Here is a 16,898-nt window from a genome sequence, read left to right on the forward strand (position 1 = left end):
TGTTGAAAATCACCCAAAAATTTCAAAAAATTTTATGTTCCCTTAATTTTTGCGAGGAGTGTATAAGAATAGATTGGAAAGACAATTAAATAGATAGCTGCTTAATGAAAATTTGAGTGTAATAAATATAAGGGTAAACCTATTTATTAATTTAAATGAATTTATTTTATAACAGATTTGACTACAATTACAATCGACAAATCCTTCTAAACCCACTACTTGTATATACCATTAGATATTATAGTCGTGAGCATATATTTTATTGGTCAAATATATATATATATATATATATATATATATATATATATATATATATATATATATATATATATATATATATATATATATATATATATAAAGATATACCTACACGAGTATTGAGACAGACAATATTTAGAATTCATATAAAATTTTAGATCTAAAACTGTACTGGATGGTTATAACTAATACATAGATTATTAAGACCTAGATGGAGTGTCTGTGTGTTTTGTATAGTAAAATCTTTATTGTACATAATTTACATTGGTCACATTAAAAAATTTAATATACAAAAGCGGACTTATCCCACAGAGGGATCTTTTAGAGTCAACCTTTGATTCATTTTTCATCGAATGAATTCGAGTTGTTTGTTCGAGTCAATAGTAATTCACCTAAGGTTGCACGTCAAATGTGACGCTAGCCTATAACAGACAATGCCACACACGTTTTCTGTCAGTCTATATGTGTATAAGGTATAAATTTTTTTTAGTTATCGCTAGTATCACCAAAAATAGCGCATGTTTACTTGTTAAAAATAAATTACGCATCAAACTCAACAGTTGACTGATCGTTTTATTAGGACTTTTATTGAGAGTACGCTCCATCTACGTATATAAGCCCTATCGCACATAAATAGCTCCTTTTAAATTAAATTAACTTTTGCCTGCAGAAAACGAACTATTAGGGTAAGCAAAAGATATAAAAGGGCTCTTTATGGTACAAAGGGAATATGTAAGGGCTCTGAAAATACCTATCGCCCTTTCTGGCCCTTGGCGTAACGTAACGAAATACACTGGAAATAACATTATGAGATAATATTTTAAATAATTAGTTTAAACTTATATTTTCCTTTCTTATTTTGTATCCTGAAATTCTTGTATTAGATACATATATATCTATTTTAGTATGTAAAAGAAATATATTAGGTACCGTCTAGTGCAGTGTTTTCCAAACTTTATCATGACGTGAACCCCTTAATATGTAAAAATATTTTGCGACCCCCTACCCTCTTTGGTTCCTAACTTGTAAGTATTTTATTATATTACACAATACCAAACCTGTACGTTGTTATTTATTTTTTCAAGTTAAGTATCGGTTTAAATACAATACAATAAATAAATAATACATAATGAAGTACCTAAAATAGACATCGATTACGTTGCGAAAGGTCTCCTTGGGAAAGCGATACGACAACAATAGTGCTAAATAACTGATAATACGTGCGTTGCGAAATTCCGAGACCTCTTTGTAGAGACTTGGGGACCTCACAGTGGGTCGCGACACACACTTTGAACAACACTGGTCTAGTGTGTATTCTAAATATAGTGTACAGGGTGAAGCCTAAATTATTGGCAATCCAGGATTGTTTACTTTTTAATAGATGATAATCGAATTTTAATCTCACTGTGCTATCTATCGGTATACGCTGGCGCGGTATTGATTAATGATGATAGGTGAGCATAAAGTCATATAAATAATGATAATTCATCAAAAGGGGGGTAAAGAGGTTTCTTCAGGGTCGGCAACGCGCATGTAGTATTGTAGGCGTTCATAATCTACGATAACCACTTGCCATCAGGTGGGCCGTATGCTTGCCACCTCAGTGGTATAAAAAAAAGATAAGTTGGCCCATCATAAAAACCACGATAGTATTCATTCTTAACTATATCATCCTTATATATATTTTTTTTCTTTATACAACTTATAATGGCAAACAAGCTGACGGCCCACATAATGGAAAGTGGTAACCGTCGCCTATAGACATGAGCAATACCATGGACATAACAGAGTATACTGTTTCGCCCATGATATCCCCCACGCGTTGCCATTCCCGAGAACTCAGGTGTTATTCCTCTGTACCTTGTAAATTCACGCCATATCCCACCCTTCAAACCGAAACACAGTCATGCAAACACAACTGCTTCACGGTAGAAACACGAATGGGACAGAGGTACCCAAGCAAACGACTTTTGTACAAAGTCTCCCTCTGATGAATAATATATTAACATTTTATAATATTACGCATTTTTTTTTAATATTATATACTTATTTTATTAACCCCTTTCTTTACCTTCAGTTTTATTATAAAATTACATGCCTCTATATTAGACTAACAATTAAGAAAATTCATGTAATAATGCCTAGAATAATTTGGTACATTTATAACGTATTTTAATTACTTAAATAATTAAAGTATTACGTTCCTTATACGTTTATTGTTTATTTAACGTTATCAAACACGAGTAGGTATTTATAATTAACACATAATTATTAATTATTCATAACACGCGATTAAGTTTGATTATATTACGTATAAAAATATTTATATTTGGTTTGGTTTTTAAAATACGAATCTGATTTTAATATTTCAAGCAATTTAGTTTGAATAGTTAATTACGCTGTGATTTGGAAGCTAATGTAATTCTGTTTAGTGGCTGCTTTTATAGAATGAAATAAACATAATCAAAATTAGACGTTCAAATTAAGTTTGAACAAAATTCAACTTTATAATTTAGTTAAGGTATATACTATTTATTGACTAACTTAATCCTTACTATTATTGTAAATATGAAGGTAAATTTGTTTATTTGTTACCTTACAGCGCTTTAATCGATCTATGAAATTTGGTAGACTCTCAAGTTGGAGTAAACATATTTATAAAATTTCATTAAAATTGGTTGAGCAGTTTCGGATATTAGCGTGGCTTTTATATATTAAAATAATCACCTTATAGTTGTAAACGAAGATGTTGCTATGCCCTGGACCCATGGGGTTGTCGTTCCTGTCTCCGATAACAACAGTCAGGATGGAGACACCGGTCAACCTCGGGGTCCCCGAGTCGGTTATAGCAACTGGGATCTCGTACTGTTTCTTCTGCTCGCGATCGAAGGTCACCAGTGTTGAAAGAACATTCCCTGGGAAAACACCAAGAAAATTAATACCAAAATTCTTAAAAGGAAGGCGCCCTCTGGTAGGCCGCTTCAGTCGTGCATGAACCTCTGATATTATCTTATTGTTTATATTACTATGGTGGCAAACAAACATATGATTATAAAATGGGATTTAGACTTTGTACAAAAGTCGATTGCTTGGGTACCTCTGTCCCATTCGTGTTTCTACCGTGAAGCAGTTGTGTTCGCATGGCTGTGTTTCGGTTTGAAGGGTGGGGTATGGCGTGAATTTACTGGGTACAGAGGAATAAAACCTGAGTCCTCAGGAATGGCAACGCATGGGGGGTATCATGGGCCAAACAGTATACTCTGTTATGTCCATGGTACTGCTCATGCCTATAGGCGACGGTTACCACTTTCCATCAGGTGGACCGTCAGCTTGTTTGCCATTCTAAGTTGTATAAAAAAATGGTTACCGTAGCCTATGACACTTCATAATTACATTAATAAGAATATATTAAGGTTACTTCAGGGTCGCCAACGCGTACGTGACACACCTAGTGTTGCAGGCGTCCATAGACTACAGAGGTCGTTTACTATCAGAGGGACTGTATGCTTGTTTGACACATACGTGGTATAAAAAAAGATAACACTAGGAGCGTCGCCTGCTCATTGCCGACTCTTATTAAAACTTACTGCTACAATTACCTTATTATATATGAAAATTAAAGAGTAAGTATGTGTTTCAAACAGTAATCAAGGGTAATAAAAAACAGCTAGCTATACGCGAATAGTGATATGATAAATTTCGAATAACCCGCCGAATTTAAATAGTATCTCGAGCTATGGGCATTTTATTAATAGACTATATTACATTTTTCATGTCATAGTTTGATTACTCTGAAATTTGAACCACAAATACAGACGACAGTCGTTTGAATCATAGATTTTCAAAGATGATTACGTAGATAAATGTTTTTTTAGATATTACAATTAAAACTCCTCGATATTTACACTAACATTTTTAAAATTGGTTACTTCTCTACAGGTAGTTTAAAACGGCAATAATGGGCCGCTTTGCGCACCGCTATGGAAGCAGTAACTCACCGACACCCCCAACGTAAACTAATAATGCAGGCGGAGTTACCATCCTATTTTCGACCATTAAAAACAAAATTAGCGCCATCTATCGGCCCTGATATCAGACCTCTAAAAAATTTAAATAAGAACAGTAAAAAATTTCAAACATTAAAATTCACCTAGCGCCATCTATCGTTCACGAATGAAGGGCTTACCTAGTAAAAATAATATAAGTTAGGCGAGGTACGTAATCACAAACACGAGCACTGAATTATCAACACGACGAAGCAGGGAAAGGACTAAAATTCAATTGGCACTTCGCAAACAAAGTTAGAGTTAGGCTTGGCGCGCCATTTATTGCATGTTAACTACATTAATTGATCGAAACTCGATTTTGGGAGCTCCTAGAAATGTTCGCACTGAACAGGAACTGTTGGATTGTAGAGAAATTCACGAGCACTGTACGGAATCTTGATTATCGACAATTAGAATGTTGGTAAGTTCTTTTAAACTTCCCATTTAAAAATAATTTAAAATTATATTCAATGAAAAAACTATTTCAATTATGGCAAAACTAGATATTTTAATTTAAAAACTAAACTACTGAATCGATTTTGATAAAATTTCTACGGCACCAATTTGTAAGTATATCGTTTTAGATAAAAAACGAATTTTTCAAATCGGTTTCTAACTAATCAAGTTATAAGGTGACAAACATAAAAAAAAACATACATTCGAATGGGATAATCATGACGAAATTTAGATATATCGAGTATATATAACAAGGCTTTTATTGCTTTTAATATTATTATAACAATAAGAGGCTTGTGTCCTATTGTTTCTGCCTACCCTAATGGAAGACAGGCGTGACAGATATGTATGTAAATATGTAAAAGAAATAAAAACCTTTGGCTGTTCCAACTGCTATTACCACTGTGAGTTAAATTGACTAATTATTGTATTCATCTAGCCTGTTTTAATACGTCACACATATATATATATAGTGTATACATATATAGTGTTCCAGCATAACTAACTTAGCAAAGTCAATCACTGCCAAAATTACGTTGTTATGAATTATTCTTGCTTACTTACTACCTCTAATATTATGAGAAAGTCAACGGCTCAACGAATCATGAATTTGACACGACGGCCCTTCTTTGTGGCAAATACGACACGTCGTGTACATAGTGATGAAGGACATAGGTTACTTTTCATCCGATTAATCAATAATATCCCGTTCACGTGGACGTAACCCTGGGCACAGCTAGTCATAAATATTATTCTATGACCTCCACACTCCAACGGCAAGGCAAATCGTATAAATGAGGTCCCGGCTTTTCTAACGAAGCTTTTACTAAATTGCCTCGCCTCTGCGTGTTATAAACAGTGTCTCACTCACCTTGTATTTGGAATTTCTGTCGTATATCCATAGACGCAGAGTCGTTAAGGGCGAATTCGAAGGGCGGGCCATTCTCTGGGGAGTCGTAGTCTTTAGCGGTGAGGGTGACGATAGACCGACCTGGAGGCTCGTTTTCATACCAAATGACTGGCTGCGTCTGAAATTATACGTAAGTGTTAAAATAAAAATGTGTATTATGATGGCTATGGTACGGTTTAAGTCTATAGATGACAATTGCTGTTATCAATGAAATACAAGGTGTATTTGTTTTGCCATTATTTTTTAGTAGCATTGTAATTGCCACTAAAAATAATGACTATTATTTCCAAAGAAATGTAAGCACTATCTTGTAAAAAGTATTGAACTAATGTTAAAAAAAAAAAATATTGGATATAATTATAATTTTCATACAGATAAAAGGAAGGCTATTGTTAGTAACAGTAACTTATAGCTCTATTGGACCAAGCGACTTCATCCTCAACTATCACCTTTTATAGGTTTCCAGTTGTCATCGTAGACGGGCAGACAAAATCTCCATTTGATTGGCATGTTTTTAAAACTTAATTTGCAAGAGAAAATCATCGGAGTTATCGTACAAATTAGATAGATTTTATAAACGTTGTAAAATTTTTTTAAGTTGGTAACATGAACTGTAAACTGGAAGTGCAGTGAGCAAATTATTTTTAACTAAATAAATAAAAAAAAAAAACAACTAAAATGTTCTACAAAATTGGTAAAAGTTTTTAAATTGTTGTCCCTTTTAAGAGTCAGATCAGAGACCGTATTGGAACTGCGTTTTACTTCGTGAGACATTATCTAGTTAGAATTAATTATTAAAGTTTGGTTCATTCAATTCAGGCGTTAAGTTTGTTGAACGAGTTCCTATGCAATGGCGGTGTTTAGGGGTTTTGGGAATCTGGATATGCTCATTGACTTTGGAATCTGGCTATACCTATCCATGGAATTCTACTACATTCGATTATCTTCGTTGTATAGTGGTGGACATGTTTCTTTGCGTAAATGAGTGTTTTGGGTTATGGCCTCAGAGGTTCATTGAATCCTCATAAAACCTAGAAGAGTATCTTACTTTGAAAATCAGGCAATTGGGGATATAATTATTATTACTACTGTCAACAAAATCTGTTTTAATTTGTAATTAAGTACATTTAACCTTTCTAAACCACGCATGCCATCCTCGGTTTCTTCCTTATTTTGTATCCACATTCCGAGTAAACTTAATTAGATTACAATATAACCGAGTCAATATATGAAAATAAAAGGTTTTTTAATGTTCAAAGAATCTTAAACAACACAAATAACTCAAGAGGCTGCGGATTAATTATTATATCTATGAAACGGTTAAGAAAAAATGTATACAAATACGTTCAGAACATATTTATGATATAATGAAATTATAGTGTCAAATTACTCACTAGAATGTCAGGATTATCGCTTACAAGCTTTTTATTTCTCGAAGACGCCATCAGGAGCATACAGTACGCTCGATTCAGTACACTAGTTCATATCATAATAATTCATATTCAATATAGATTCACATCCGTTAAATAATTAAAATAATACATACATATCTTCCTATTTTCTAATTAACTACAACTATCTTAATTATATAATAGAAAAATATATTAAAATTAGCACGAATCCGATCTAACGATCAGACCCAATCGATATGCAATTGAGCGGTTGATTTTCATGATAAAAACAGCAGAAACGTTATCTACACAGACATTATCTCAATGTTTTCTCCGAGGGAAAGCTTTTAGGAAATTCGAGATGGAAATTAAGCTACCCGTCCGATTCAAGGTCCAGGGGTTCAGGGATGGCTCTAAAATAAGAAATTGAATGCCCATAAGTAGGTGATTTGCATGAAAAATTGACAATTGGGTATACCCAAGACGATGGCAGCTACAGGTAAAGATATCCTTTAAAATATATGCTAATGTACTTACTAAGCATAATAAATGGGAGAGTTCTTTGTACGCGTGTTTTTGGAGGAATTGTAAATTCGACACGTTAAGTGCAATTTTGGATAGATTTAAAAGCAGCGCCACCCACAATAATGGAATGACGGTATCTATATTATCACGCCATTCCCTTGTGGGGTAGGCAATGTATAAAAGTATCTGATAAAATAATTAAAAATCTTTAATGAAACTGTAAGATGAAAAGATAACCAGCACAGATACTATATGGTAGAAGTCGAACGCTCATAATTAGAGTGAGACTTCCTAAACGTGACACGAAATTTCTCAGTGATAATACTATAAACAAATAGATTTTTTTCTATAAAAAATAGCTAATTTAACGGTAAAGGAGTTAAAATTTACTCGTAATTCATTTTTATTAACCAACTCAAAAGAAAGAGGGTCTACGTTTTTATAACTAGTAATACTATTCTATAAACATACGCATTTTAAATGTATGTATTTACATTTAAAATATTAGAATCCGCTCCGCAAAGAGAAGCAATTTGCTACGCAAAAAAGGTACATAAATGATATGAAAACACGCAGTAATAGATTGCATAATAAATAAAAAATCTGTTTAAAATTCTCCACATATTCATATAATACCACAAAAAATCGCTAAGATGGCTACTCGCCGAAGGTTCCGTATATGAGATAAAACGACCTTACGTACAAACATATTTATTGTAGTTATATAAAATAGACACTATATAGTGATTTCAAAAATTGAATCGCAAAATTAAGTTGGTTTATGAATGGTTTTTTTTTTATAATTTCATTATTGTTAATGTACCTAATGTATATATTTTTATAAATTATTTCAAATTTTTCGCTTTACCAACTTCGAAGATAAGGGTGGGGGGGGGGGGGGGGGGGGTGAAGGGGGTATCTTATTCATATATTCGATCATAAGTCAAAAAGTACACAACAATTTAAAACAGACTTCAGAATGTACCAATAAAGTTCTATCACATGATACCCCAAAAATATATATATATTTTTAATTATTTCTAATCGATTTAGTAGTTTTGAGTTATAACGCTGTGACAGACGAACCAATGGAAGAACAAAGTCGCAAGATTCCTTTGTATTATTCTAGTACAGATCCCTAATTATCTCTTTCGTGTCTCTTAAGAAAACTATAATTAGACTTATTATTTTTATTCTAAGAAACCTAGCATCAGTTCAACAATGTATTTACTATCTAGCTTAAACTGAAACACACAACAATCTTGTTTAGTTTTGTTATCTGTCGGACAAACTTCCTTAATAGCAAAAGGGATTTCCGATATAATGTACTTTGAAAACATAAACTCCAAACTTCGTACATAACACAGAGGAATATGACAAAACACGTAGAACGTAGGGAACAATTTTGACACATAAATAACCACGTCCAAAACAAGTGTTCACTTCGATACTCGTACCCTTGTCACAGGGATTTTCAATGACAGACAGACATACAATATGAAAATAATGTACGATAAAGAGTATTTATTCATGACAGTATATTCTAGTAAATATAATTTTGTAGGTAACCTATTTTGATATAAGGATTATAACGCCGAGAAATATTCATTGAATGCAGAACCTGTAAAATAATCATCCATCTATATCCGCCGTTAATTATCCACTACTGAACACAGGCTTCCCCCATAAGGGCAGGTTTAGCGACTAGTTGCCACGCTTGGCAAGCGTGTTGGCAACCGCAGTTAGGCTTTGGTGATGTTTTAAGGAACTTTTTTTTTTACAACACAGGGGGCAAACAAGCGTGCGGCTCACCTGATGGTAAGTGACTACCGCCGCCCATGATCACCGACAACACCAGCGGCATTGCAGGTGTGCTGCCGGCCTTTTAAAAAGGAATATACTCTTTTCTTGAAGGTTATGTTGTCGTATCGGTTCGATGCTGCCCATCCCTCGATCATTAAATACCCTTAGTCGCCTCTTACGACGCTCAATTGGTGACCAATTCTATTCCCGGACCAAAGATCTTTGTGTACAATAAAGATGTCATAGCATGTATTAATACTAGAGTATGCTACACTCACAGTGCTGTTTTATTACTTTCTGATGCTTAGAAAGTATTCCATAATCTTATTACCGATATAATAATGTGAATTTCACCGGAATGTGTACGGTATCTAATTTGCCGACTACCATAATGGGGATGTGACATCATTGACTGAATAAACGCTGACAAGCGCAGCGGATGTAACGAACCAGCGCCCAAATGATTCCGTGAAGCTAGATAGCTCTCTTAATCCCGATTTTATATAGGGTTGCCACTTACAAGTTTGATGATACATAATTTAAGCAAAAACCCTCCAATTTCCGATCTTATCTCGATAGGAGGTCATCTGGAGGTCTCGGTTAGGGTCGGCAAACGACGGCTAGTAAACGTTCTATATTTTGTTAATACCGAGACTAGAGCGTGTTATAGCATAGTGAACATTATTTTTTTAAATGTTCCAGATTTTTATTATTTTTGCAAACATGAATACTTAGCTATTTACCATTAACGATTGCCAGGCACTGTTAAAAAATCTTGATTTTAAAAGATTTAATTAAATTCTTTAATATAGTGATAATAACAAAAGACTAAATGAATCAAGTTTTATAGAACATTAGTTGTTTATCGTACCTTCACTGAGCAGAATTATATCCAAACGTTATAAACCTAAATAGAACCTAAATATTCAAAATTTTAAGTTTCTAAACGAATTAGACTTTACAATGATAGATCAGTTAGTCTGGACAAATATTTTTTTATGTATACACTAAAAAAAGTCTTACAGTTTATATTTGTTAAGATGTTACTACAAGTACATTTTATATATATATTACATATGGCAATTGACAACCCTAAACAACCGAAGTTCATCCGAGTGGATACCAGAATTTGAAATAAGCTGGTCCGTAATACGGAAAGACCCTCACTGCGGCGCGAATTTTGATGCACAGATAAACGTATACTTAATGTTAACCACAGTTTGGTCAATCGATCGTTAGGATTTCATTATAAAAAAAAAAAAAGTGAAGAGCATGGCCGACTGAGCTTATCGAAAATTATGTCGCCGTACAAAGAGGTTTATGTTATTTGCTTGATACACTGTTATTATCCAATTAAATAATATCTTTAATAAGATAGATTACAGCTACAAAGATTATAAAAGAAAACATAAATAGATCTTACAAAAAAAAGAAACATAAAGACCTGTAGTATACCGTCGTCTGGATTATCTAGTTTTAATTAAATACCTATATAGAATATTCTCAATGTATTAGATTCTTTTGTGGTTTACACTAATATCAAACTAAAACAGAATGGATTTTGAAAATTTTTGCAGTCGATAGAGTTCACCTTCGTATTTATCTCACATTAATTTTGTGACAATTGGAGCGGTCATTTTACTTTACTAAACAAAAAAAAGTTATTGAGAAACAAAATGTGATTTGACTATCTCAAATATTTTATATTTGTGTCTATAAACATGTGTTCGTTAATCTTTTCTTTTATGCACGTAATTAAAGTATTTTTTACGAAGCAAAATGTACTTACATAAGTGTTACAATTCTGTCAATACCAAATATATATTCTGTGGTATAACGATCTTTGATTAACAATAGGTACTACTTGGCGCCTAGGATCTAGGCAATTTCAAAATTCCATCAAGTACCAACAATGAATACTATCGACTCAATTTAAGTACTATATATTAATTATAAAAGCATAGAAACATAATATCAAGTAGCAAATGAAGGGAAAATGGGCTGGCGCCATACTTATATTTTGTAGCACTTTCGAGACGTTCTCATAAAAGTCTGTAGGTGTATTACACGTACTGAAACCCTCTGGTCCCGCAAAAAGGTTTACCCCTGATGGCTCCATTGAAATTTATCGATAGCAATTCTTTTAAAATGGTCTATAAAGCGGCCCGAATGATTCTTACAAGGTGAAATTGCATGTTCTTTAACGAGCAAAGGTAAAAGGTAGATTGAAAAGGGAATTAATGACTGTATCAAACGAAATAAAAATAAATAGGAAGACAGTAAAAGAAATCCGTGATTTGGAAAGGGCGTTCGAGTTTGTACTGTGTATTGTTTCGTTTGTAGACATCAGCTACGATATCTACATTCAGGAATGTTCGAATTGAAACAAGTACTTCTTTTAGCACAAGTACTTCCGTAAATGCTATTGATACGTTTTATTTAAACGTTTGGATAATTAAATAGTCGAATTGTAGGATTGCCTATTCTGTAATCACCAAGATTATATAAAAATTTCTTAAAACAATATTTTATTTATAATATTCTATGCAATAAAACATCATTATGGAGTTTTTCAAAAAAGATACATTAAGGTTTCTTTAGAGTCGGTAACGCGGGTATCAGACAGGCTGTATGATCGTTTGCGACCTTTGTGGTATAAAAAAATCAGGTTTCTAAAGAGAAAGAAGACAGAACATTTTGCCAATTGCCATTAATTAGCATATCTCTTGATTTGTCATACATGCAATCCAGTTCTAATGACTAATATAAAAGTGGTAGTGTATATGAATGATCCAATTGTGACCAACACTATTCAACGTGATTAAACATAAAAAAAGAAATTACTAAGTCAGAAACTAATATATTGTAATATTATCATAATTACTATACTTGAACAGAATGAATTACAAAGCCAAATTTCCCGTAACTCTATCAAGATCGATAAAAAAATTTTCAACCTCAAAAAACTTACATAATACTAATCGTTTCTGCTCCACTTTATAAACTCAAATTTGCTGAATATATTAAAATCCCTTTGATAAAAAGCCTTTGCTACGGAAGGATGTGGAACAAGGTTCAAGGGCAATAGCTCCCTTAGGAGTTATTCCGTGGAAGGAAGGGATTATATTATGCGTACATCAAAATATTCACGTCTGAACATAGGGCAGAAATCGTTGGCTAGTTTTACGAGGATACACGGCCACTAGAACGATTTAGAATGATTTATATGGATTTTATTTCCATACTCGAAGTATTCGAACGGAATATTTTTGTTATTGCTTTGCTATTTCTCTACGGATGTTGGAAATTCTTAATTTGAAAGAGATCCAGAATTATTAAATAATAACGTTACATTTATTGCATTTAATTGAGATGAGAGTTTATCACTGATTTGTTTGACTAATTCATGAATAAGTTATAACAAAATAAAAAGACTGTATAACAGATTCGCGTACATGGTTCTCAAATAATAATATTTAACGTTATATTATTTTGAAAATTACTTAATGGTGTATCGTTTTTACAAAGTCAGACAACTGGATTGATTATAGTTAAAATTATCAATGGATCCTCACTTTATCCATTGTATTACAGAACATTATATATAGAAGAAATTTATTCATTTTACTGAATATCAAAAAAGTACTTACATTCGTAAGGAAAGGTGCATTATCATTGATGTCTGTGAGCTCCAATATAACTTCAGTTGCGGTTTTCAAGCTGTCAGGCCTTCCTCCATGGTCAGCAGCTGTTACCAAGATCTGCCATCGTGTAAAACCGGATGGCTGGTCTCGATCTAATGGCTTCAACAGCCGCAAACAACCATCGTTGTCAATTTGTAGAAACTCTTTTTGCTCTTCGTTGACCAGAGAATAAACTATATTTTGGGGTGCATTACGGTCCTTGATATCAGGATCGTAGACTTCCACCTAGAGAACAAAGACATTTATGAACAAACTTCGTAGGTATGAAACATACTGTTTATTTACTATGATTAGTTATTTTTAAACGCTTTAAATAAGAACTTGTATATTTCTTCATTGTAATTTAAAATTATTCTATATATCATCTGGATATGTTTATTTAAGTAATGTTTTTTCTACTAATCTCTTTATGCCAGATCTGAATTAATTTATATAAAATTCATAACTCTCAATTTATTAATTATTTTTAATCTTTATGTGTAAAAAGACGCACTTTTTTCTGTTTTTAACCTTCAATTGAAAATTTATGTTCATTTTGTAATAAAATATGCCTTTCCACTACTCGGAATCATTGATTACTTTATTATTTAATCTTACCTTCACAATACATCCTTCATATAGTTTTTCTTCTTCAATAGTTTTAGTATAGTTCGCTAAGAAGACAGGGGGATTATCGTTTACGTTTTCAATATTAATTATGACTTTCGCATAGTCTTCGTAAAGACCATCAAAAGCACGAACATCCAAACTGTAACTAGTAATATTTTCGTAATCTAATTCATTGTTGACTCGAATTTCACCAGTAAAATTACGAATGACAAACGCGTCGTATGTATTGCCAGCCACAATGCTGTAACTAATCACGGATGCTGTAAAAAATAAAAATAATCTTAAATTACATATAACGAAATAAAAAATTTCTATAATTAATATCAACAATTATTATTTATTATTATATTAATAGTTTATTCTAAGGTTTTTTTTATTAAATTTACTTTTTATTTATATATTTACATATGGCGTTCTTAACACCGGACGGTGTTAAGTCCACCATAAAGTTATATAATTTTTTATTGGTGCGATTTAGTTAGTTTTATTTATATATAACAGGATGTAACATAATATTGAAGATGATATTTTTGTAAAGAAAAATTGCAAAAAATATGAAGCAATCTGTAAATAAACCTTACATTTCTTTCATCCGAAATTTATACAATTCATAATTTACTAATAATCTGATAAATTATTAACAATATGGTGTATGCACTTTACCTGTATCGATATCAACGGCTTTGACTACAGTGACAAGTTCGTTTGTATTAGCGTTTTCAGCTATTGACTCCGCAACATATGTATCCTTTTGAAAATGTGGAGGATTATCATTTTTATCGGCAATTTCAATCAAGAACGATTGCTGACCAATATTATGTTTGCCAGGGATAAGAGCTGATTCAGAATTATCAGTTGCTAATATCTTGATATTGTAAGAACTTTTTTCTTCTCTATCAAACATTTTCTGCGTTGTAATATTGCCAGTGATAGGATCTATAAGAAATGGATCAGAAGGATCTCCTAATTGATAAGTAATTTGGTTATTAGCTGCCGTTCCATCAGCGTCGAATGCTCGAACTTGCATCACTGGCGTACCCGGTGGTTCGTTTTCTAAGACACTTCCTGATCTAATTTCACTGAATATGGGAATGTTGTCATTGACGTCTTCGACTTCAATTTGAATTATGGTTTCTGCTGCTAATTTATAGTTATTCTGAAAACAAAAGAACGATAGTATTATTTGATTTATACAGACAAAAGAAAACAATTATATTTAAAAAATAAAAAAAATAATTTTCTTCAACTTACCTGTATTCTAACAGTCAGTGTATAATCTGTGATTTTCTCATAATCTAAATGATTACCAAGTTTGATGTACGCTGTGTTTGCTTCAGGTTCTAATACAAAAGTGTGTCTTTTATTTGTCTGTTCTGTTTGACCCATCACTAATTCGAATTGTAACTTTTCTTCCTCAGGTATATTGGAACTGTAAATTAAATTTATTCATTTAAGTTATAGCATAATGTTTATGTAACGGGGCCAATATAATCATAAATTTATATCAAGATTATAATTAAAAATATTTCCTGTTGTTCTTTATTATATATCAGTCAGAACAAATAAAACTTTACTTTACTTTTTAAGTATCTTTCATCAACAGTGAGAAATAATTATAATTTAGTTAATAAAAGCTTAGAAAATGTCCTCGCCGAGAAGCATAAAATTGGGTCATGAAATTTAATAACAGAGTTAACAACTCAAAGCATCTTACTTTACTAATTTCTAGTTCATTTAATTTTAAGAGAAAAGTTATACTTACATAGCTCTAACTGTAGCGATAGGCGTTTTGAAATCGGCGTAATTTTCTTTTAATCTAATCGGTTCATCGGGAACTTCTATGAAAGACGGACTTTTCTTGTTAGATTCCACGACTTGAATATCTAAAGTTATTGAGCTCTGTTGGGGTTGATCGCCCATATCTTTCACTATCGCGCTTAACTTAAATTTGTAACCGGGCACTTTCTGCAAGGGACGGAAAGGTAAATTAGTTGATTTTATAAAACTGTAACAACTGTAATATCAATAAAATAAAAATAAAAAATACTGAATAACACTTAAAAAAATATATATTTTATACTTACATCAATAGATTTGTTTAAAAAAATTACTCCATTATCAGGATCTATGTAAAAGTATGATTGGTCAGGTGAGTTGGAGTCCAAACTGTAGTGGACTATGGAGTTATTCCCATCGTCAATGTCAGTAGCTGATATCCTCATGACCTCACGACCGCTTGGTAAATCTTGAGGTACTGACTCCATATATGACTGTACAATAAAACAAAAGTTACATATGATATACTTAAAGTAACTTACTTACAGTGTTCAGTGTTAAACTTGAGAATAAAACTAAGTAAAAGTATATTATTCATAAATTTCTCCTGAAATTGGAAGACCTATTCACAAAATTATTCTCCAAAATAGAAAATACTGTAAGTTAACTATTAAAGAAAATGAAAATTCTATAGTTGTGTTTTAAATTTAGTGTTTCTTTATTATATATGCGAGAATTCAACGTTGAATCGTGTAAATAATATGTGTATTCTATTAAAATTGCACTCAAAATCTCTTCAACGTCCTACGCGAAGCATGCCCGAAGCTTAGAGAAAGTATTTTTCCAAAATAATAATAATCGTGCATCGTGATAAAATGCGCCTAGGGGGAAAGAGCAGCCTAGCTAAAGAAAACACACTTACTACAAATGTGCAAAGAAAGTGAATTTTAAAACACTAGAACACATAAAATTATTACCAATAACGCCTTGAGTGGCGGCTTACGATCCTAAATCAATCATGCAGCAACATGCAAGTAGAAAAATAGAAAATTCAAATAGATCTCACGATTCGATTGTTACCACATTGAAAATTTGCATTTTAAGAACGTGATATTTCAAGATAAAAAAAAAGCCGCAGTGGTAACGACCGAGGAAATACAAGATGAAGTGACAAGTTTTAAATATTTGTGCGCAACTCTCTCTTTCTGTGAAACTCTTTTAGACAAACCTTCCAAACATCCCCTCGGAAGACCTTCGGAAAACATGTAAGGGTTTATTCAGTACGTTAATACATATTCATGAATTATAAGAAACAAGAAATCGTAGACATTTAATACACTTATTTTATATTCAGAGTAATAATATAAATATCTTCAGAATATTAAAGTTCATCCATGTAAGACCTTTAAAACAACTAAGT

The 16,898-nt window shown here is 32.3% G+C and overlaps 1 protein-coding gene across 2 annotated transcripts in view; it reads right to left on the minus strand.

The window, feature by feature from the left end:
- The window catches only part of LOC113520220 (DE-cadherin), a 311,477-nt gene that overhangs the window by 35,448 nt on the left and 259,131 nt on the right, over positions 1-16,898 (minus strand). For both annotated transcript variants that reach the window (XM_052898052.1, XM_052898053.1), the window contains 8 exons: positions 15,787-15,972; positions 15,465-15,667; positions 14,954-15,131; positions 14,366-14,858; positions 13,691-13,962; positions 13,040-13,318; positions 5,632-5,788; positions 2,986-3,173 (listed from right to left, as the gene is read on the minus strand). In XM_052898052.1, coding sequence (XP_052754012.1) covers positions 2,986-3,173; positions 5,632-5,788; positions 13,040-13,318; positions 13,691-13,962; positions 14,366-14,858; positions 14,954-15,131; positions 15,465-15,667; positions 15,787-15,972 — 1,956 coding nt within the window. The remainder of the gene's footprint in view (positions 1-2,985; positions 3,174-5,631; positions 5,789-13,039; positions 13,319-13,690; positions 13,963-14,365; positions 14,859-14,953; positions 15,132-15,464; positions 15,668-15,786; positions 15,973-16,898) is intronic.

The sequence above is a fragment of the Galleria mellonella genome, unplaced genomic scaffold (assembly GCF_026898425.1).
Source record: "Galleria mellonella isolate WM207_F2 unplaced genomic scaffold, CSIRO_AGI_GalMel_v1 utg40, whole genome shotgun sequence".
Lineage (NCBI taxonomy): Eukaryota > Metazoa > Arthropoda > Insecta > Lepidoptera > Pyralidae > Galleria > Galleria mellonella.